The 24379-nt window shown below is 40.6% G+C and overlaps 1 protein-coding gene across 1 annotated transcript; it reads left to right on the top strand.

Moving 5' to 3' along the window:
• Nucleotides 1-2074: 2074 nt before the first annotated feature.
• VTI1B (vesicle transport through interaction with t-SNAREs 1B) lies at nt 2075-24379 on the top strand. The gene is made up of 6 exons (XM_068543814.1): nt 2075-2334; nt 16062-16120; nt 18279-18470; nt 20664-20837; nt 22401-22462; nt 24074-24379. Exons 1-6 carry the CDS (start codon nt 2220-2222, stop codon nt 24168-24170), a joined length of 699 nt encoding a protein of 232 aa, XP_068399915.1. The 5' UTR covers nt 2075-2219; the 3' UTR covers nt 24171-24379.

Here is a 24379-nt window from a genome sequence, read left to right on the forward strand (position 1 = left end):
ACAAACAAAAACAAACAAACAAACAAAAACCCTCCAATTATTTATTCAGCAAAATTATCTTAAGGACTGATATTGGTAATTATAGTCAATTTAAAAATCTTTCAGGGCATTTCCTTACATTATCTTGACAAGATTAAAATGTCTACTGTATTTGCTAGAAATCTACAATTTACTTGGAGAATGTTTATCAAAAGTAGTGCTGCCAAAGGAAGGCTGAGAAATTGGTACTGTTCCATCACTTGTTTGGAGTACATTCTTCTAATAGAGTTTGTGATTTTCTTGGACTAACAATTTACATGTTCACTTTGGTGGAGAAAAGAGTTATAGGACCACAGTCTTCTCATATTTGTAAATAATCTTTTGTTGAACTTGTTTTGACCATTAGGCTATATATTTAGACGTGGTCATTTTATGGGAAATTTGGAAAACTTTTGATAATAGTGCACAACTGAATTAATATTTTACTTAATTTATATTAACTGTCAATGACAAATAAAAAATTTGATTATTTATCATGTTTTTATTTACCAGAATAAAAACTGTAAGAATTAAACAAATTTGAGTCAACAGAAGAAAACAATTAAATGAAAGCTTAATTAGAGTCAAAAGAAGAAAACACTTTTCCTTACTACGGTTATGCAATCATTTCTTGTTCCTGAGGATAATTTGTCCCAAAGTCAGCCACAGTACAGTCTCAATTCAAATGCCATTAACTTGGGTTGTGTGATAATTTGATTATTCATTCATCCACTTTCTACTAATCCTTTATGATGCTGTTCAAAGATCATGTTTTCCATCCCAGATCATGTTTTCCATCCCAGGCTATTTGTTACCTCTCCTTTTTGTACTTGTCCCTTCTATAACACAATGCTATGGGACCTACAGTACACTGCCACTAACAACCTGACTTTTCTCTCTCTCTCTGTGCTCAATGAATATTAGGAGCTCAACGAAAGTTTGTTGAATCAAGGGTCTTTGAACTCAGTCTAATAAGGGTCCAGGGGATATAAATCACCAAATCATTTCCCTCTGAACAGTCATATGTTTTTTAATACGTGTGGGCAGTCTTAAGTATTGGGCTGCCAAGCAAACATTTCAGAACGGGATCCATAGGCAAACCATCAGTGAAAATAGGAATTTTCATCCACTAAACCATGAAAACCCACGGAGTGCAGGAAAAGACTTTGTAATTAACACATTACACTTAGAAAGAGACCTGATGAAGCCAGGTCCGCCTTGCTCACTACATATAAATAATACACATATAAATTACACACATATATACATATGTATACACACATATATATTACATATATAAATAATACATAAACTACCCAAGGTCAGAGTGACTCTTTTATTCAACACATGCCCAGATCCTGGCACAAAGGCTACGCTTAAATTGAAACACCTGCTGAGTGAACGACTGCACGGCGTGCCCAGCCGCTAGAGGCTGAGCGTATATTTTGGGGGTCACACTGCCCGGGGACCACTTCTGAAAGAATGACTCTGGTCACTTGACTCCCCAGTAAAAGTGCCTTAAGCTCGAGCGCAGGCAGGAACCTGGCCCAGCTATCTTCCAAGAACTGAAAGCTAACAGTCGGAATGTGAACTGAGGAAGTCAGGGTGGCCAAACAGTGCGATGACTGAGAAGATGACGACCAGGCGCCTACCGATACCAAACCATTGCGCGTCAGCGTCACGCTGACGGCCGCGAAGACGGCAGAACTACCGCCCCCAGCAATGCTTGACTTCCGAGTCGGAGCGTCTTCAGTGCCGAACTACAGCCTCCGGCATGCACTGCAGCGTCCGCCCCTCGCCGGAAGGCGGGGCCCGGGAAAGAGGCGGCCGCGCCGCCTGTTCCGCGCGTTCCCACAGTCCCTTCCGCCGTGGCGCTCTTCCCAACCCCGGACTGGCTAATTCCGGGGTTCCGAGACTGCCGCTCGCGCCCGAGCGCCGCCGCTCCCTCAGGAGTAGCCCAGGCAGCGCAGCCCGCCCGACTTTCCGTCAGGCTTCGGCGCCCGGCGCGCCGTCAGTGACGGCATGCAGGGGGTGGGCGTTCCGGCTCGGGAGGACCCCGCCGCGGCCCCGGAAGCGCCTCGTCCCGAGCGGCGGTGGCTGCGGTCGCCGGGATGCCTGCGCGGCTGGGCGGCTGAAGGCGGAGTAGGAACGGGCCCCGTGCCCGGAATCTCGGCTGCCGCTGCTCGAGAGCGGCCTGCGCCATGGCGAGCTCAGCCGCCTCCTCAGAGCATTTCGAGAAACTGCATGAGATCTTCCGCGGCCTCCATGAAGACCTACGAGGGGTGCCGGAGCGGCTCCTGGGGACGGCTGGGACAGGTGAGGCGGGGGCAGGCTGAGCCCAGGGGCACCCAACTCCGCCAGCTCTGGGAGGAAGAGCTCCCACCCCCTTCTCAGACCCTCCCTTCTCTCCGCTTCTCATCCTCAGACACGCCCCCTAGGGCTAGCTGGGTCCCGGCGCCCAGGATCTCCCTGCCGCCACTTAGCGTGCTCAGGGATGCACCTCGGAGTATCATCTCCCTCTTGATCCTCCTATAGCCTTCAGATTTTTCTCGTTTCATTTTCACTGTGGCAGGAAGAGCATAGCGGACCTAAGTCGGCGATCCGGTATTTGAGTAGAATTGGTTTCTTTTGTAGCTCTCTGTATTTTTTTTTAAACATCTTTATTGGAGTATAATTGCTTTATATTGTTGTGTTAGTTTCTGCTGTGTATTTTGTTTTATACATTTAACAGTGTTATTCTCAAAAGAGGTCCATAGTTTTCACCAGACTGGCAAAGGATCTGTAGCACAAAAAGGGTTAAGAACCCAAGGGAATCATAACTTTTGGGGTTGGTAAATAACCAGTATTGAGGGGGATTGGTCTTTAAAATCAGGATTGTGGTCTTTAGGTGTGGTCCTCTTATGAACTCTCTGCTTAGACTGTCTCTTGCCCCTTGATTTCAAAATTCAGAGTGCTACAGGCTTTGCTTGGAGGAGCTAAGAGTTTTGCAATTGAATCTGTATAGGAAGGTCTGCCATAGTTCTTTGCCTTAAGACAAATAGATCTTGATGGCAAGGCAGATGAGACTTTTATTGCTTTTACTTAAGTGTCAAAGCTTGAGTGTTTGCTCTGTGAGTTACGCAAGGTCATATGAATTGAATGACTCTGGTGAGAATGAAATTCATACCTTTGTTTAACATTTACTGGGAGAGGCTGCTGGGTGCCAGGCACTGTCCTAGATGCTGGTAATATTGCACATTACAGTGAAAAGACTTACAAATCTCTGTTCTAATGGGTCGATTATAATATATAAGTATTAAGAGGTGGTGTTAAGGGCAATACAGGAAAATAAAGCAGGGCCAAGGAATGAGGGGGCTCTAATTTTTTTTTTAACATCTTTATTGGAGTATAATTGCTTTACAGTGGTGTGTTAGTTTCTGCTTTATAACAAAGTATCTAATTTTAAATTGGGTGGCTGTGAAAGGCCTCTTTGAGGAGGTGGCATTTGAGCAGAGACTTGAAGTAAGGGAGTAAACCACGCAAAAATCTGGGAGAAGTGAGTGTCAGGAGGACGGAATAGTACTGCAAAGGTCCTTAAGCAGAAATGAGCTTGGTATGTTCTAGGAAGAACAAGAAAGCCAGTGTGTTTGGGGTGGAATGAGCAGGGGAGATAGTTAGTGGTAGTAGATGAGGCTTTAAAGAGGTAGGCAGGGCCAGATTGCATGGGGCCTTGTAGACCAGGGTCTACAAGGTCTACCAGGGTCTAAAAAGATTTGCATCTTTTTCTAAATGTAGTGGCTTGCAGCTAAAGGATATAGAACGGGAGAGTGATGGGATCTGATTTACATGGTTGAAAAATAGACCATTTTTTCAGCCTCGTGTTGAGATAAATTTTGCAATGTCTATTTCTGTAAGGCTAAATAATGCAAAAGGACATTCTGTTTTGAAAAATAGAAAACTGAGTTAGTTATATTCACTTTTGTCATCTACCTAAACTTCTAATTCCTGCAAAGAGGACACTCAAAAAGGTGTGAATTTCCACCCAAGTGCAAAATACTCTAACACGAGTTGCTGGTAACGCTTAGTTGTTCAATGAGTAAGTAAATAGAATATACCCATATCCGCAGGTAGTAAGAATTTCAACAACTTTTAGTCTTCTTATTCACTACTTTATTCATACTTCTCAATAAATATTTGTTGAATAAGTTGAATTTAATTAAGCAAACACACCAGGCCTCATCTCTGATTCCTCTTTTTCTAGTCCTGAGACTACTTCATAGGCTTTCCACCTATGAAGCTTTATTTTCCACCATGAATTATTAAGCACTGAATAATGTACATAACACATCCCTTGCATTTAGCTTATGCTCTGTAATTGAATTCAGTTTTTTCAATAAACATTTATTGAGAATTACGTATCAGTTAGTGTCCTGAGCCCTGAGAAGCTCCAAGAGTTCTTGCCTTAAATGGGAGCAAGTTTACAACAAAGTGTGTGATGAGTCCTAAGATAGTTTTGAGACCATGACAAAAAAACCTAACATGGGTGTGGGGGAGCAAGAGGGAAGCTTCACAGAAAGGAGAACTTCTAACTGAGTGTCAGGGGTTGAACAGGAGTCTGCCTGAGAGGGGAAATGGGAAGAGGCAACAAAGGAAGAAAAAAATCAAATATTCACAGCTATTACTGGAGCTTAAGATATGTGTGGGACCTAGAGGGGTGGGATAGGGAGGGTGGGAGGGAGATGGCAGGAGGGAGGGGATATGGGGATATATGTATACATATAGCTGGTTCACTTTTTTATACAGCAGAAACTAACACAACATTGTAAAGCAATTATACTCCAATAAAGATGTAAAAAAAAAAGATTCTTAATAAAGAGTGGCTGCCACTTTCATTAAAAAAACAAAAAAAGGTATGTGTGGGAGAATAGTAATAGATGAGGAAAGTAAGACACAGCCAGACAGTTAAGGGACCTAAGTGTCACATTAAGACATCTAGACTTGATATGGAGAATCAGTAAAGGATTTCAAATAGCTGACTATATGGTCAGATTTAATTTTAGAAGGAGAATGCTGGTGGCTGAGTAGAGGATGAAAGAGAGGCACAAGAATCTGTATACCAGGGACCATGTTAGGAGCCTTTGTGGCAGTCATCTAGGTAACATGGGAATCTAGAGAGTCCCAAATCCAAGAGGTGATTCTGGACAGAAATTAACCAGACTGATTGGACATGAGGAGTGAGGGAGACAGATTCAAGGATGTCTGCATTTTCTCACTTGGTCAGTTGAGTGAATGATAACTTTAAGAAACGTAAGAGTAGAAGCAGGCTTGTTTGGGTTGTGGATGAGAACATCAAGAGTGATTATATAGAGGGCTTCCCTGGTGGCGCAGTGGTTGAGAATCTGCCTGCCAATGCAGGGGACACGGGTTCGAGCCCTGGTCTGGGAAGATCCCACGTGCCGCGGAGCAACTGGGCCCGTGAGCCACAATTACTGAGCCTGCGCGTCTGGAGCCTGTGCTCTGCAACAAGAGAGGCCGCGATAGTGAGAGCCCCGCGCACCGCGATGAAGAGTGGCCCCCGCTTGCCACAACTAGAGAAAGCCCTCGCACAGAAACGAAGACCCAACACAGCCATGAATAAAATTTAAAAAAAAAAAAGTGATTATATAGAATAGAGAACGTATGTCCATTCTAGCCTGACAGATATTTCTTCTCCTACCATTAAAAATAACATTTATGAAGAAGATACATGAATTGAAAGGCAGTGTATTGTAATATTTAACAGCAAGGATTCTAGAGCCAGACTGCCAGAGTTCATATCCTAGATCCACCTCTTAATAGTTTGGTGACCTTGAACAACTTACTTTAACATAATTAGTTTCCCTTGCAAAATGGGAATCAGTCATTATATTTACTTCATAGGGATTTTTTGGGGATCAAGCGAGCTAATATATGTAAAGCCCTTAAAATACTGCCTAACAGTAGTAACAGCAATTAGCCATTATTCCTATTATATGGGAAATTGGATATTTTATTTAAATAAAACATAAGAATACCAGCTCTGTATACAACTACCCTTACCTTGCACTACTTTCCCTTTTTTTCTAGAGCACGTATCTTCTAACATACTAGACACTTTACATATTTTTTTAAATTAATTTATTTATTTTTGGCTGCGTTGGGTCTTCGTTGCCGCACGCGGGCTTTTCTCTAGTTGCGGTGCGTGGGGGCTACTCTGTTGCAGTGCGCGGGCTTCTCATTGCGGTGGCTTCTTTTGTTGCAGAGCATGGGCTCTAGGCGCACAGGCTTCAGTAGTTGTGGCACGTGGGCTCAGTAGTTGTGGTTCACAGGCTCTAGAGTGCAGGCTCAGTAGTTGTGGCACACGGGCTTAGTTGCTCCGCGGCATGTGGGATCTTCCCGGACCAGGGCTGGAACCCGTGCCCCCTGCATTGGCAGGCAGATTCTCAACCACTGCGCCACCAGGGAAGCCCAGACACTTTACATATTTATGATGTTTATAGTATATTATTTGTCTTCTTTTCACTAGAACAGTGGTTTTCAAAGTATGATCCCTGAACCAACAGCATCAGCATCATCTGGAAACTTGTTAGAAATGCACATTCTTGGTTCCCACCCAAGACTTACTGAATCATTAACTGTTTTAACAGTCTATTTTAACAGCCCTCTGGGGGATTTCTGATGCCTGTCAAGTTTGAAGGCCACTGAACTAGGACATAAGCTCATCAACACATGTTATTTCTTTCTTTCTTTTTTTTTTTTTAATACATGAAGCCTCTTGATTTTTATTTGTGAGCCACCAACTCAGATATTTTTCAAATGCTTTACGGACCAAACAGAGCAAATCTGCAGGTGAAATCTTACCTGCCAATTTAATCTTCTGTATATATGTTCAACAGGTACTCATTGAATGAATGCTTATGTACAAAGCTAATGATTTGAAAATCAAATCATGGTTTTCTATTAATTACATTCCAATTGTAGAGACTACTTTCTCCAGAAGAAAATGTTGGCCTCAGTCCATAAAACACTGCTTAAAATTTTAACATTTACATGAGAATCATTCTTCTTTTGTTAATGGGAAGCATAAGCAAATCTAATTCTAAAAATGACCCCTGAAGAAGTTAGTTAAATGGATAATCAGTTCACTCTTATAGATGCCTTCTCATATGATATTAAAAGGATCACACAGCCAGCATGTATTGGCATTCTTGTTTATTTCTTGTTACTTAAGTAACAAGAAGAAGTTTAAATATTTAAACTGCTTAATTTGATCCTTTTCATGAAGGCATTTAAAACTGCTATCAGCCATACTGATATCTCTTTCTTTGAATTTCTATAGCACATGTTATTTCTTGTCTTTTTGATAATAACCATTCTAACAGGTGTGAGGTGATATCTCATTGTGTCTTTGATTTGCATCTCCCTGATGATTAGTCAAGTTGAGTATCTTTTCATGTACCCGTTGTCCATTGTATGTCTTCTTTGGAAAAATGTTTATTCAGATCCTCTGCTCATTTTATAATTGGATTGTTTGGGTTTTTGCTATTCAGTTGTATGAATTCTTTATATATTTTGGATACTAGCCCCTTATCGGATATATGATTTACAAATATATTCTCCCAGTAAATAAATTTTTTTCATTTTGTTGATAGTTTCCTTCTGCTATCCAGAAGCTTTTTTTTTTTTTTTTTAAGCAATGTATTTTCTGGCGTGTGTTTTTTGCCTTTTTTTTTTTTTAATGTAGTTGATTTACAATGTTGTGTTAATTTCTTCTGTACAGCAAAGTGACTCAGCTATACATATATATATTCTTTTTCCTATTCCTTTCCATTATGGTTTGTCACAGGATATTGAATATAGTTCCCTGTGCTATACAGTAGGAGCTTGTTGTTTATCCATCCTGTATATAACAGTTTACCTCTACTAATCCCAAACTTCCATTCCTTCTCTCCCCTACCCCCTCTCTCCCTTGGCAACCACAAGTCTGTTCTCTATATCTGTGAGTCTGTTTTTGTTTGGTTTTGGTTTTGGTTTTGGTTTTGTTTTGGGGTTTTTTTGGCTGCACCACACGGCATATGAGATCTTAACCCTTGCTCCCTGCAGTGGAAGCACAGAATCTTAACTATTGGACCGCCAGGGAAGTCCCTGTTTTGTTTTGTTTGTTTTTTAAGTTAATTAATTTATTTTTGGCTGCATTGGGTCTTCATTGCTGTGCACAGGCTTTCTCTAGTTGCAGCGAGCTAGGGCTACTCTTCGTTGCGGTGCGCGGGCTTCTCATTGCAGCGGCTTCTCTTGTTGTGGAGCATGGGCTCTAGGCGCGTGGGCTTCAGTAACTGTGGCTCGCAGGCTCTAGAGCACAGGCTCAGTAGTTGTGGCGCACGAGCTTAGTTGCTCTGTGGCATCTGGGATCTTCCTGGAACAGGGCTCGAACCAGTGTCCCCTTCATTAGCAGGAGGATTCTTAACCACTGTGCCCCCAGGGAAGTCCCCCTGTTTTTGTTTTGTAGATATGTTGATTTGTATCGTATTTTAGATTCCACATATAAGTGGTATCATATGGTATTTCTCTTTCTCTTTCTGACTTACTTCATTTAGTATGATAATCTCTAGGTCCATCCATGTTGCTGCAAATGGCATTTCATTCTTTTTAATGGCTGAGTAATATTCCATATTTTATATTTATTTATTTATTTATTTATTTATTTATTTATTTATTTATGCACAACCCCCCCCCCCAACATCTTCTTTATCCATGTTGTTTCCATGTCTTGGCTGTTGTGAATAGTGCTGCTATGAACATAGGGGTGCATGTATCTGTTTGAATTATAGTTTTGTCTGGGTATATGCCCAGGAGTGGGATTGCTGGATCATATGGCAACTCTTTTCCATACAGTTTTCCATAGTGGCTGCACCAATTTACATTCCCACCAACAGTGTAAGAGGGTTCCCTTTTCTCCACACCCTCTCTAGCATTTGTTATTTGTAGACTGTTTAATGATGGCCATTCTGACTGGTGTGAGGTGTTACCTTATTGTAGCTTTGATTTGCATTTCTCTAATAATTAGTGATGTTGAGCATCTTTTCATGTGCCTACTGTGTATGTCTTCTTTGGAGAAATGTTTATTTAGGTCTTCTGCCCATTTTTTATTGGGTTGTTTGTTTTTTTGGTCATTGAATTGTATGAGCTGTTTGCATATTTTGGAAATTAAGCCTTTGTTGGTTGCATCGTTTGCAAATATTTTCTCCCATTCCATAGGTTGTCTTTTCGTTTTGTTTATGGTTCCCTTTGTTGTGCAAAAGATTGTAAGTTTGATTAGGTTCCATTTGTTTATTTTTGTTTTTGTTTGTATTGCCTTGGGAGACTGACCTAAGAAAACATTGGTATAATTTATGCCAGAGAATGTTTTGCCTAGGATTTCTCAGAAGCTTTTAGTTTGATGTAGCCCTGCTCGTTTATTTTTGCTTTTGTTGCTTTTATATTTGGTGCCAAATCCAAAATATCATTGTCAACATTCAAGCCTAATCCTTTTTGAGTTAATTTTTGTATATAGTGTAAAGATAGTGGCCCAGTTTCATTCTTTTGCATGTGACTGTCAAATGTTTCCCAACACCATTTATTGAAGAGACTGTCCTTTTCTGTGAGGGAACAGGAAACAAATATTTCTCTCTCTCCTGACACAGAGCTTCTAAAACCCTTGTAATTTCTGGGAGCATCTTTTATTCAGTGAGGCTGCTGTGGGTGGGCTCCTGGGTGGCTTCTGGATGGGAGCTGGTCACCAGAAAGACCAACCCATGATTAGAAGCTTGGATTTTCAGTCCTGCTCCCTACTTCTCTGGAGATGGGAAAGGGGCTTCAAATGGAATTAATAATTAACCATGTCTATGTGAGGAAGCCTCCATAAAATTTCAGTAGTATGGGGCTCAGAAAGCTTCCAGGTGGTTGAACATATCCACACTGGGAGGGTGGTGCACCTCAACTCTGCGGGGACAGAAGGTCCTGCAGGACAGAACAGGAGGGGAAAGAGACCCTCCAAGACCTTGCCCTGTGTCTCTCTTCATCTGGCTTTTCATCTGTATCCTTTATCATATCCTTTAATAAACTGGTAAACCTAAGTAAGTGTTTCTCTGAGTTTTGTGAGCCTCTCTACCATATTAATTGAATCTGAGGAGGGGGTCATGGGAACCTCCAGTTTGTAGCCAAATTGGACAGAAGTTGTGGGTAACCTGAGGACCTACTACTTGCAATTGGCATCTGAGGTGGTGGTGGGGCCAGTCTTGTGGGACTGAGCCCTGAACCTCTGGAATCTGATACTGTCTCTGGGTAGATAGCGTCAGAATTGAGTTGAATTGCAGGACACCCAGCTGGTGTCTCAGAGAATTGCTGCTGTGGGGAAAACAACCCATACATTCGGTGACCAAAAGTGAAGTGTTCTGTGTGAGTAGTAAAGGAGACACATGGGAAACAAACAACAGGAGGAAGGACTAGGTTTTTGTCCCATACAGGAGAGAAAGATAGGAGGGAGAAGGACTGGGTTTTTCCTAATACATTTCCCCATTGTATATTCTGGGCTCCTTTGTTGTAAGTGAATTGACCATATATGTGTGGACTTACTTCTGGGCTCTCTTTTCCATTCCATTGAGCTTTGAATCTGTTTTTATGCCAGTACCATACTGTTTTCATTACTATAGCTTTGTAATATACGGTTGACCCTGGGCGCCAACCCTCTGCGCAGCTGAAAATCTGAGTGTAACTTGTTGGCCCTCCTATCCAAGTTTCCTTATTATCTGCAGATTCAGCCAACCACAGGTTATGTGGTACTGTAGTATTTACTATTGAAAAAAATCTGTGTATAAGTGGACCCGCCCAGTTCAAACCCTTGTTGTTCAAGGGTCAGCTGTAGTTTGAAATCAGAAAGCATGATGCCTCCAGCTTTGTTCTTCTTTTTCAAGATTGCATTGGCTAATTGGGGTCTTTTGTGGTTACCTACAAATTTTTGGATTGTTTGTTCTATTTCTGTAGAAAATGTCATTCATTTTGCTATTATTTTGTTGAGGATTTTTGCATCTGTGTTCACCAGGGATATTGGCCTATAATTTTCTTGTGGTGTTTTTCGCTGGTTTTGGTATCAGCGTAGTGCTGGCCTCTTAAAAAACTTTGGAAGTGTTCCCTCCTCTTCTATCATAGGCTCTATATTTTGTCTGTTTTGTTAATTATGCATCCTAAGCACCTAGAACAGTGCCTAGTACATACTAGGTGCTCTATAAATATTTGTTGAATGATTGTATAAATACTGTGAATTGTTGGGAAGAAAATAGTAATAATATATGATTGGGTATTAAAACTCAGTGTGGTTTTATTTCTATTCTACCATGTTTTCCACAGTTTCACCACTTTTAAAATCAATGTATATATACCTATTTAAAAAAAGGATAGGATAACAGACACAATGTGTCCTACTTTAGGAAGTTTGTATGCCAGTGACAATCCATTAGCATATGTGATAATTATTAATCCATTTAATGTTACATTAAGCACCTACAACCATAATTTCTAGTCTTAGCTTTGCAGCATATGAAGATGTCTCTCCAAATACCTCAGACTGCTATAAATTCTTATCCAATTAATAGAGTAAGTACCTATAGTCATGATTTTTAGTTTTAGTTTTGTAGCACCTGAAGGCACATGTCTTAATGAACATTATAAAATTATTGAAAGTTTTTCATTTTAATTCACTTAAATCTCAGTATCTATACATGAGACTCCATTATTTTAGAAACCAGAAAAAATAATAACTATGAAGGACCATATGTAGCAGGTTGATAAACACAATTACTCACTAACTGCAGAATTTTAACTTTTCCAACACTCTTCATATTCTTTGGTGAATTTTGTTTTTGCTTAGTTTTTCCTAACTAGGGATTTACTTTAAAAAACAGTGGTAGTTACTATTTACTGAACCCTTAATATGCCTGGCATTTGTTCTGTGTTTGTTACATGTATTGTCTCTTTTAACTCTTTCAGACAACTGTACGAGGTCAGTACCGTTATATTTCTTATTTATAGTTGAGGAAACAGGCTTAGAGAGGATCAGGTAACCATGTGGTCTACAAAGAGGATGTAGGTCCTAGAAATGCCACAATGGGGCGCCAAAAACATTAATCACAGATTTTAAAGATCCTGGTAAAACTGGTTATTTCCACAGTTCTGATGGACCAAGGTTAGTCATTCTTGGGCTGGCAATTCAAATAGCCTATAAGAAAGAGAGGCTGCCACCTTGGTCGAACATGAGGTAGGCTTCCTCTAGCACTTTCAGAGCTGGGTGTTTCCATTTTATTCCATGTCCGGGGCATTGTGTGGCCATCCACCCAGTTTACCAAATGTTCAGCTTCAGAGTGAGTCAGTCACAGGTGAAGGGTTTGGGAAGGCATGTGGGGTAGGGGATAGTGTTATTTGGAGTAGCTCACTCTTGTTTCTGGTGTCCGTTCTACCCAGTATCAGTCCTGTTGTTTTGTAGTTGATTGTAGTGTTAATTCTAACTCCCTAAAAAATTAAGAGGTTAAAAGGTGTGAACATATTATACCTGTATACCCTGGGAGCACAAAAATGCCCCTCAACGCTGTAGTGTACAGAAGCACTGGGTTGGGAGTCAGGAGACTTGCATTCTGGAACTAGTGTTGCTACACATCTTCTCCTTCTGTGGCCTTGGGGAAGACAGTTTCTCCAGGTTCTAATTTCCTCAACTGCTAAATGAGAAGGTTAGACTAGATGATCTCTGAGGTCCATCTCAGCTCTAATATTCATTGATTTCACAATTCTGAGTCTAAAGCATAAAGGAACAGCTATTGATACCTCTCACTTGGGTAGGGGTTTAATCTCTTGAACCTTTAAAAGTATATAAGTGGTAGAGCACTCCTAGTAGAATGCATGCCTTATGAAATCAGATAGAGAGCAGAGTAGTCCAAAAAGACTGAGAATAACAGAATCATGCAGGGAAGTTAGTGAAAGGATCAAGATTCTGTGTGCTGCCTCCTTCCCCCGCCCACTCTTATTTATGTAGCTACTTTCTTTGAGTCATTCTAGAATTTGCCTCTTAGGAATGCAGATTTTCATGTCTTTTAACAAAGAAAGAATAAAGGAGGAGAATTTATGACTAAGAGAGATGTAGAAAAATCTAGGACGGGAATGCACTTAGAGAATACTGTCATCTTGGATCAGAAGTGAGTGTGCTTGAGTTTGGAGATGTGCCTATTCAGAGGAGTGACGACACTCAACACTTTAGTGAATGCTTATTACAAAATAATATGATAGCTCTCCATGGAAGTAGCCATTCTTGATTGCAGATATTATTTCACTGCTGATAGCTGAAAACACAGACTACTCAAGGATAACAGCTGCTTTGGCACTTATTTCAGTTACATCATGGTTAGTCAAGATGTAGGCCATTTGCCAGGGCTGAACTTTCTCCTATTTTTTTTTTTTAAACAAAAAACCCTGGGTTTTGTGAGTGGTGTGTAGTGAGAAATAGTTTACCTGGAGTACCTATTTAGGGAATGTCACATGACAATGAAGGCAGCTTAGTAAAGGGTGCATTGTCGTTTGCTCTTGTAGGCAATAGCAGTGTCTAAGGAGTACCCTACCAGGTTTAGAGTTCTAGAAGCTATGGGATGTATAAAAGAAAAAGTAAATTTCTCTACTCAGAAGGAGCTTGATCTCAAGTTGAGAATATAGAATATACACAAGCAAAATGATTTATGATCAGTTGAAAAGCAGTGGACAGCTGACATGCTAGATGCTGTTGTGATTAACAAAATGTAAATCTATATAAAGCATTACAGTGGTGTTACATCTTACACGGTATTTGGCTTGAAAGTCAAGGTGTGAGATGAAAATCAGGGTAAACAGAATTATCCGAGAAAATCTTAGGACAGCATGTTGAGTACCCACGTGCCATCCCTTTGTAAGGGCAACTCAGCTGTTTTCTTGGCATTGGAAAAGATTGCTCTTTCTTCAGTTGATGGAAGTGCTGGCTTGTATTTAGAAATCACATTGAGCTTTTTAAAAGACCGTGTCCTTATACGTGCTACAGTATGGATGAACCTTGACGACATTATGCTAAGTGAAATTGTAAGATTCCTCTTATATGAGGTGCCTAGAGTAGTCAGATTCATAGACATAGAAAGTAGAATGGTGGTTACCAGAGTCCGGGGAGAGGGGAAATGGGGAGTTAGTGTTTAATGGGTATGGAGTTTCAGTTTGGGATGATGAAAAGGTTCTAGAGGTGGATAATGGTGATGGTTGCACAACATTGTGGATGTACTTAATGCCCTTTAACTGTATACTTAAAAACGGTCAAAATGGTAAATTTTATGATATGTATATATTTTACCACAGTTAAAAAAAACTATATCCCCAGATTGTGAACATAATTCCAAAAGATGAGTTCAAAAAATATTGTAAGCAATGATAACTTTGTGGTAATAAGTAGATTATGTGTAGATTTCCAGGGAGAACATTCATTTGGATGTATACATTAAAAAAAAAAAACTCCTCATAAATAGGACTAATTTTTGCTTGTTAGATATGCTTATTAGGGCTTCCCTGGTGGCGCAGTGGTTAAGAATCCGCCTGCCAATGTAGAGGACATGGGTTTGAGCCCTGGTCTGGGAAGATCCCACATGCCATGGAGCAACTAAGCCTGTGTGCCACAACTACTGAGACTGTGTTCGAGAGTCTGTGAGCCACAACTACTGAGCCCGCGCACCTAGAGTCCGTGCTCCGCAACAAGAGAAGGCACCACGATGAGAAGCCCGCGCACCGAAGAGTAGCCCCCGCTCACCGCAACTAGAGAAAAGCCCGCGTGCAGCAACGAAGACCCAATGCAGCCAAAAAAAAATTAAAAAAAAAAAAGATATGCTTGTTAGGTATGATCTACCTCCTCATTTTATAGCCAAGGAAGGAGGTTAGGTCCTAAAGAGATGAAGAGAATTATCCAAGCTTACATGTTGAGTCAGGCCCAAAGCTAGAACCAGAACCTGAGCCCCTTTACTCACCAGCACTTCCCCCATACAGAGGTTTACCAGGTGACAGCATGCCAGTACTCTCTTCATCATTTTTGCTGTGTCCAAGCACCATTTTTACTATAATTAGTCATTTTCTTTATATGAGTATTTCATGTAAAGTGCATTTATTTAATACATAAAGTTACTTTAAAAGGAAATTTTATATCACTACCTTAAATGGAAAATCTATAGAACCTATCTAAATGATCAGAAAAAATACAGTGAAGGCAGAACAGGGCTGTTTTAGTTAGATGTTATTGCTTTGAAGCTAAAGCCTGTTCTGTTTTTGTTAAAAGGGGAGATTAGTAATTTTTAGGTGTTAAAGACATACTAGCACTAAAATGATAATGATGCAAAGTACTGAACGATGAGTGTCTCTTTCCCTGTGTGAGTCAGTGGTATTTAACGTCATTTCCCATACCACTGCCAGTGGGTATGGCTAAGAAACTTGTGCTGTATACTATGCAGTCTCTCCAACGAGCAGAGTAGGTGGGTTTTGAATTTGTTTTGCAGAACAGCAGTGGATAAGGGTTAATATAGAGATGTGATTTACAGTTGGAGTGAAAATGGGGACAAAGATTTCAGAGAACTAGTATTGTTAAACATTCTTATTGATGAAAGTGTGCCTGGTCCCTCTGTTAGGATGGGTGAAAAAAGACTGACAGTGATTGATTTAGACCTGTTGTCTTTCCTAGTAGGGATGCTATTGGTCTTTGGGGCCAGATCATTGTTATGCAGGACTGTACGTAGCATAGATATTCTTGTTCCCTGGACACTTGATGCCAATGGTAATACCGTCCCTCTCCCTTCCCCCCAGTTACTGTGATAACTAGTTCCCCTATGTTTCTAAATGTCTTTTAGGGGTGATTAAGTACTGTATTAGTACCCTCAGGAAAGGAATGTGGAGTTTATTCTAAGCGGAGGGTATAGCCTCTAGGAATGTTTGGAAGCAGGACTGAGCATTGAAAACTTGTCTGTCTTTTCCAGAAGAGAAGAAGAAGTTGATCAGAGATTTTGATGAAAAGCAACAGGAAGCAAATGAAACGGTGAGAACAAGGAACAAGTCCTTATATCTTCTTCCTGTTTGTTGGTCTTTTCCAGAAGTAATGCTTGTGACGTGATCACAGATAAACTGTTCCTGTCCATTGATCTTGCTTTTGATTATTTCTTACCAAATGAGGCCAGTTGATGGGGCTGGGTGTTGAGGGGGTTTGGCAAACACAAATGGGTAAAGCTTGGAGACTCTCCTGAAGTGAGTCTTTGATAATACATTGCTGCTGTTATAAGGACATTCTCATACTTCTACCTGGGTGGTCTTTTAAAATCTCACTTTAAAAGCTGGCTGTTAAGATCAGTTATTCTCCTTTGTTAAACTTACTGTCACACAAAATGGAGCTCAGAGGTGGTTCTAGCCATGTTCCCTTCTGGTTTTTGGGGGGTTTTTTTGTTTGTTTTTTTTTGGAGAGTGTTGAATTTTGTATATATGCCAGTGTAGTTTTTATTTTATTTTTTATTTATTTAATTAAATTTATTTATTTATTTTGGGGGCTGCACCGGGTCTTAGTTTCAGCACGTGGGATCTTTTGTTGCGGTGGGCAGGCTTCTCTCTAGTTGTGGCGTGAGGGTTTTTTTTCTCTCTCTAGCAGTGGGCTCTGTAGTTTGCGGCACGCAGGCTCTCTAGTTGAGGCGTGTGAGCTCAGTAGTTGTGGCTCGTGGGCTTAGTTGCCCCGCAGCATGTGGGATCTTAGTTCCCTGACCAGGGATCGAACCTGTGTCCCCTGCATTAGAAGACGGATTCTTTACCACACTGGACCACCAGGGAAGTCCCTATTCCCTTCTGTTTTAAAAGACAGAAGGATTTGGTACCTTGGGCAAGGCATGCGTGGACAGGATGAGTTCCCCGTCAGGACCCAAAGCTTGTCAGATGTTGGTCCAGGTTGCTGAGCAGTTTAAGAACTGCTTCTCTCTTAATCTGTGCCTTTTCTTTAACAACAAAAAACAAACAAACAAAAAAGCAAGTTTTGCTCTCACCTTTTAGAGGTAAGGGTCCTTTGTTCTCCATATCATTGTGCTCTGGCTTCAGCAAAACCTTTTAGGAGGCTGGAGCTAAAATCCAGGTCCCTGGTAGTACTCCGAAGAAACAGTTGCCCCTAGTATTTGCTACCCCAGAGTAGACTGAAAATTTCTTTTTAAGCCAGAGAACTTCTTTATTGCTTGTTGAAGAAAAACTTCCTTATCTCAATGCAGTTCTGAGAAGTTAAGCTTACTGCATCCTTTTCTCTATTCTGCATCTATTTTAAGAAGGATCAGCCTACCAGACTGTGGAAACTATCTCCTTCATAATGGGAGTACCAGAAACTTTTCTAATACCTGTGTACAGCTGGACATATCCATGATACCTGTTACAGAGCCAGTCTTCTTTTTCACTTAACATCTTGGTAGCATTTCAAAAACCTTTTAATTAATACCAATTTATTTGTTTGGTGCTTAGATACTTTCTTTCCCTGAACTTAAAAAAATTAACCAGTCCTACTCTGGCCATCCCAGGCAGATGAAAATAACTTATGGCTTCATGTAAATTGGGTCTAGGTGTTACAGTTTGCTTATCCCAGAAAAATGGAAATGATTTGGACCCCTGGTTATTCTGACATGGAGACAAACAGTTGATTTTCAGAAGGAGGAGGAAGGGAAGAACCTTGATGCCATACCCCTATCATTTTTAGTACAGTAGATCTCAGAGTGCTTCATGATAGCACTTGAACCATAACAGGCTAAGAACTTGGTATACTGAAAAGAGAATTTGAAGATTTTTGAATCCTGACTTCTCTTGTTATGTAACCTTGAGCAGGTTTCATCAAGTCTTATATATGAAGTAGAAGTAGTATTTCCTACCTTATTGATCTGTTGTGAGGATTAAATGAGAGAATGCATGTAAAAAATGTTTAATAAGCTATAAGGTACTTGTTAGTTTTCTCACTCATTCATCACATACTTTTTGAAGGCCTGTTCTATGCCTGCTAGGCACTGTGCCAGGCACTAAGAGTAATGAAGTGAACATGTCACATGTGGTTCCTGCCCTCCTGGACCACATGGTTGAGTATTTATTTACAGTGGTCTGTGGTTTGATTAGTCCAAACTAGACATATTACCCATATGAGAGAGAACAGAAGCAGGCCATCTACTCACTACTTTCTGCCTTCCTAGCTGGCAGAAATGGAAGAGGAATTACGTTATGCCCCCCTATCTTTTCGTAACCCTATGATGTCTAAGCTTCGAACCTACCGGAAGGACCTTGCCAAACTCCATCGGGAAGTGAGAAGCACACCTTTGACAGCCACTCCTGGGGGTCGAGGAGACATGAAATATGGTACATACGCTGTAGAGAATGAGCACATGGTAAGCTTCAGCTGTCTTTTCCCTTACTGGTCTGTGGTACAATGATTAACCATATTGTGGGATACAGTTCATGTTATCAGTGCATACTTGACTCTTTTTTTCCACCTTATCCTCTTTCTTGCATCCAATTCCCCTTCTCCCCTTGGGTGCCCACCTCTACTGAATTTAATGCAGATCATTCCAAACAATTTGCTTGTTTAGATTTCTTTGTATCCTGTATGTATAAAACAGTGCTTGGTGTGTAGTGGTGATATACAAGTGTTACCTATTCATATTACATCTGGACTCTGTAGTCTGACTCATTGATCGAGTTTCTTTCTCACATGTGCCCCCAAAGTTCAGTTAGGCTTTTAATTTATCAGAGTATTGTTACAAAATTAACCCGTGCTTTCCCTTATATTTATACCAAGATGGCCCAACAGCCCAGATACAGTAGAGGAAGCAGGCTGCTTCTCAAAAAGCGGGCTAACGCCTTACTTTGTTGTGATAGAAAGTGAGCCAGACTGACTCTCTAGCCTCCAGTATTCTCATTTATAAAATTAGACTGACTAAGCCGAAAACCTGTATTCTCAAACTGTCTAGAGAAGATAGTTAAAGGAATAAAACTTCACAAAGATTAAATTTTATATGTTACATTTGGGATTATATTCCACAGCACAAAGTAGAAATGGCCTGACCAGTAATGTGGGAGAGAAGTGAATGGGGGCCCACAAGTGCAGACTGCACGGATGTAGAAAGGCTAATGGCACAAATCCTATTTCATGATACATCCTGAATATAGTTTAAGAGATATTCAAATGATACTAGCCTGACATTCCTAATGTCAAAACTAGAGTATTTGAGAATGTTAAATTTTCAAAATTCACTTGTGAAAGGAGGGTGAGAAAAGGCTGGCAAGTAGAGCTTCTTAAAGTGAGAGGAAAGGTGTATAGTGACTTTGGTCATTTGTGACCCAAAAAGCCCTGAAAACAAAAAGGGGGGAGATAATTCCAAATAATAATTTTGCTTTAAAATTATTAGTTTCAGAAACTATTTAGATATACAAACCACCTTCAGTAGAATTATTGTTCCAAATCTGGGGTTGATTTGTGTGACCTTACTGTCTCTTCCTGCTCTTTCTTAAGCCTAATCAGTTGAAAATCCCCATCTTTTATTTTTAAAAACCCTTTTTCCTGCTGCTTTTAAGCCAATGTAACTGGGGTTTATTTCAGCCTCATTCAGTGGTTTCCTCATCCACTTGTTCATATGCCATATGTGAACTGAAAAGCCTTCTTGTTGCTTCTGATCTGGGAACGCATCTTTTGCCTTCTTGGTGGTGGGGTCTAGTGCCAATAGTCACCTGCTCAGTAATAGGCCTTGTGAGCCAGCCCCATTTTGATTGTGTGCGCGTGCGTGCTTTGAATAGCTGAGAACTTAGAGCTGCATCCATTTCTGTCAGTGGTTATTTCTGGCCTGACAAAGGCTACTTCTGTCCTTATGCCTTCTGTGCTTAGGATTATAGGTGGAATAAAACTTTGGTGGAGATTTAGAAATAGGGTGCTTGGGAAATTAGGGCAGCTTTCTTGGCTCCAGATACTACCTTCCCTGAGAGCAAATCACCAGTGCAACAACTTCAGTTTTTGTTTTCTGTGTTTGGCCTAAGGTGAAATTCTTTTGGAGGCTTACCAAGAGTGTAGCCACTTTTTTTCCAGAATGTGGTAGTGTCTCACACTTTTAAATGAGTTCTATATGTGCTGAAAACAAATAGCTTATTCATGGTCCCTCAATCCTCAATACCAATCAGTGGGCATTTTCAGTGAATTAAACTATTTCTAGGGCTGTAGAGTTTAGTTGGTTTGCACTCTCAAAATTATAGGCTGTATGCATTTTGGGGAAGCTACTGCACCCCACATCAGGGCCATTGCCTCTCAGAAGTTGCTAGTCCAGAAAGCACATGAACCAGTTCAAATTCATCAGGTGCACAGGGAAAATGCTGTGATGTGTTTAATCCTTTTCTTGCCTCACTTAAGTGTAAGAAGCAGTGAATTGGGAGGTATTATGATCCTAGATTGAATCCCAGGTTCTCTTTTAGTTTGATTTGTTAGCATCTTTGGTTGTCTTAAAAGTAATGAAAATTGTTGCACACGATATTCCTTCTTATAACTTCATTTATAATGGAAGAAGTATAACATTTCCCTTCCATACTGCTGTCAGAATCGGCTACAGTCTCAAAGGGCATTGCTTCTGCAAGGCACTGACAGCCTGAACCGGGCCACCCAGAGTATTGAGCGGTCTCATCGGATTGCTGCAGAGACTGACCAGATTGGCTCAGAAATCATAGAAGAGCTGGGGGAGCAACGTGAACAGTTGGAACGTACCAAGAGTAGAGTAAGTCTGAGTGGATGGGGAGAGGGGCAAGAGTGGGGAAAGTAGGTAGGCCCGTTACACCCCGATGCCTTGCTAGTTCCAGAAGCTACCGCAGTTCCAAATTCAGGGTATGACCTTTTAGGTTCTAACTCTTTTCTCTGTCTGTAGTTTGCTTGGCTGAAAGATATCCCTTGGAAGTAATTTTACTTCTAAGATTTAGAAGTCATGGGAGGGGCGGGGGGGTGGGTGGACTGCAGAAATCCAATTTCTGCATTTATTGAAGATTGTCAAATAAGATTGTAGCCACTCCATCCTTTTACTAGGTCCTGTATTATGAATCAGATTTTCATTTCTCATATGTCTAGTAGAACATCTACTATTCTTAGGAAAGCTAAGATCTCTTTAAGTAGATGATGCTTTCATGTCATTTAGAGCCAAGGCTATTTTCCACATGTCAAAATAGTACTACTGACAATTTACAGAGGTTCAATTCTGGGCTCTAACTCTTTACTGTTACCTAAGGTTAGGAAGATCATTGTGAGAAGAAAATACTCAGGCCAAATGATGACTATACTGTGGTGTCTAATCTACTGCACTCTAAGAGGCTCTGGAAAACAATTCATTCCTTCCTTTCTGTACCATCTGCAAAGGAATTTTAAAAATAGTACAACTTGCCAATGGAATGCTGTATTCTTAAGAGCACGAGGCAGATCCAAACTGAAAAACAGATACTGTGGGCAAGACTTAGATATATGAGAAAATCGTCTCAAATCCCCACACTGAGTTATTTTTCCAGCTTAGTAGCTGTAATTCTCCATTCTTAAAATTAAGTCAAAATGATGCCCTTCCCTTCTTAGTGAAAATTCACAATAAAGTACCGAATTCAAGGTAAGCTGTAGAGAAGGCAATTTGTTTACAGATTGTATGTTTTTTTCACTTTTGACCTTATCAGGTGGATTAGTTGAATTTGAAAGCTGAGGAATGAGCTGAGAGATCAACTTAACAAGGCCGCTGGGGAACAGGAACAGATGTCAGGTGGCATCTGTTGAAATATCCTCCAGCTATATAGATTAGTAACAGGCAACCAAAAGGGAATAAAAAAGGCTTTAAAAAAAATATTTAATTCCTTTCACAATTCAGTGTGTCTCTTAAAGGGATAAAGAAAAAAGGAGAAAGAACCAGATCCCAAAAATGGTAGTCCACCAGCCTGCAAAAACAAACATTAACTCAAGAGGCTCTTCTGGAGTTTGGCTGATGAAATTCAAATCTTAAATTGCTCAGTTACTTCAGTTACTGGCAGGTACACTTGAAGACTTTGAGTAGTCAAGGTGAAGGATTAGCCCAGTCCCAGAAGTCTCCCCACAGCAACCTTGGGATATAATAATTCCTAGGCCTACTTGATGAGTACTAAAGTATGTTGTCCTTTCCAGTTTCTTCTACTTATATGCAGAGGCCATCATTTAAATTGATTGGATTTCTGGGAGTTTTTCAACATATACCCTTTAATGTCAATTTAGGAATGTTCAATTCTACAGTGTGTACTTTCGAAAGAAGGGGGAAATAATTGCTATTTTCTCTTCTCAGCTGGTAAACACAGGTGAAAACTTGAGCAAAAGTCGGAAGATTCTCCGTTCAATGTCCAGAAAGTAAGTTTTAAAAATAGTCACAAAATTAATTTCTCTTAATTCTAATATCTTTCAACCAAGAATGTCAAAGCTTTAAACAGTGACTGGCAAAGGTGTTAATAAAGCAGAAGAAATAAAAAATATCGTATAGTTAAATATCCCAGGACAAAGTCCTTTGTTAAAAGTATATATACTGCTCTGATTTAGAGCAGTGGAAAGTTTGTCCACTGGAAGGACTTTTATTTTATTTATTTATTTATTTATTTGGCTGCATCGGGTCTTAGTTGCAGCACGAAGGATCTTTGTTGTGGCACGCAGGATCTTTGTTGCGGCATGCGGGATCTTTTTTTTGTTACCGTGCACACGCTCAGTAGTTGCGGTGCTTGGGCTTCTCTCTAGTTGTGGTGCGCAGGCTCAGTAGTTTCAGCGCGCAGGCTTAGTTGCCCTGCAGCATGTGGGATCTTAGTTCCCCGACCAGAGATCGAACCCGCATCCCCTGCATTGAAGGCAGATTCTTAACCACTGCACCACCAGGGAAGTCCCTGGAAGGACTTTTAATCCCAGCTTACTTTCCTTAGAGAAGACAGCACGTGGGAATAGAGCTTCATATTCCTGGAAATAAATCTGTAAAAACTTAATTAGAAAACTTTTCACTGCTACTGCTTCGTACTTGCTTTTGGCTCTGCTTGCCCTTCGTGGGAGTCAACCCCTGATTTGGGAGTTCTGTCTTGTTAGTAGAAGTTGACTTAAAAAAAAAAAAAAAAAACGTTGAGGTAAGTGCTGACAGCAACAAAACCAGGGGCAGAAAGGAAGTATTGCCACTGAGGCTGAATTTGGGGTAAGTGGGTATAGGTATGCATGAAACAAACTACAACCGAGTCATGAAACTAGCAGGAGCGTGAGATTTTCCTAAACGGTGGCAAATTCGTTGTGGAATAGGGGAATACATTCAGTTTAGAGTGATGAGATTTTTTGTGTTAAGAAAAGAGTATAGGAGCTTCAAAAAATTTACTACCTTTATAGAGATACCCATAGAGGAAGAAAGTAAAAAGGGCAAGAAGTTCACAAGAGATTGAAAGGCACTACTCAGCTTCTAGTTAGTTACTTATCCTAAAGCAGGAACCCCTCTCCCCACCCAAGCTGTACTTCAGCACTGGAGTGTCTGCCGCCAACCCTTCTCCTAATGTGTGCTCACAGCTGTAGTATGTAATCAGTGCAGCTCTAGATGGCTAGGTAGTGAGTTTGTATTTCTGCTGTTTTGAAATATGATTCAACCTGATTTCAGAAATGGTGTACTTCTTCATATGTATATTTAATATTTTTCAAACTAGCCTCTCATAGAAAAACTATTCTTAAAGTGAAGTACTAACTACCATTTGAAGACATTTTAGAAAAAAACATTTTTATGCTTTGGTATCTATTGCCCCAATTTTCAATATTTCTGTGAGGTAGATAGTAGTAATTAGTTATAAGTTTCTTTAGCTGGTAATACTAAGTGGCTACGTGATCAAAAATTCAGTCTGCCTCACAGTATCTGGCCTTGGCCCCAGGTCAAACCCCTAAGTATTAAGAATGGAAAGAAATAAGGTTATCCAGACTTCTGACTACATCCCACTTTGCTTCTCCTTGTAGAGTGACAACCAACAAGCTGCTACTTTCCATTGTCATCTTACTGGAGCTCGCCATCCTGGGAGGCCTGGTTTATTACAGATTCTTTCGCAAGCATTGAACCTCCTACAGGGAACGGTTTGTGGACCAGGACTGTGACTCTGAATGAATGGTGTTTGTTAGACACGTGGAAAAATCTTACTGTTGCTGTGAGCTAACGGTTCAAGAAGGCCCTGTGTAGCCAGACTGTGGGAGGAGGGAGGAAGACGGAAAACCACTTAAATGTGAAGGAACAGCAATAAGACCAGTATGATATACCAAGGTAGTAAA

The sequence above is a fragment of the Eschrichtius robustus genome, chromosome 1 (assembly GCF_028021215.1).
Source record: "Eschrichtius robustus isolate mEscRob2 chromosome 1, mEscRob2.pri, whole genome shotgun sequence".
NCBI classification, from domain to species: Eukaryota; Metazoa; Chordata; class Mammalia; order Artiodactyla; family Eschrichtiidae; genus Eschrichtius; species Eschrichtius robustus.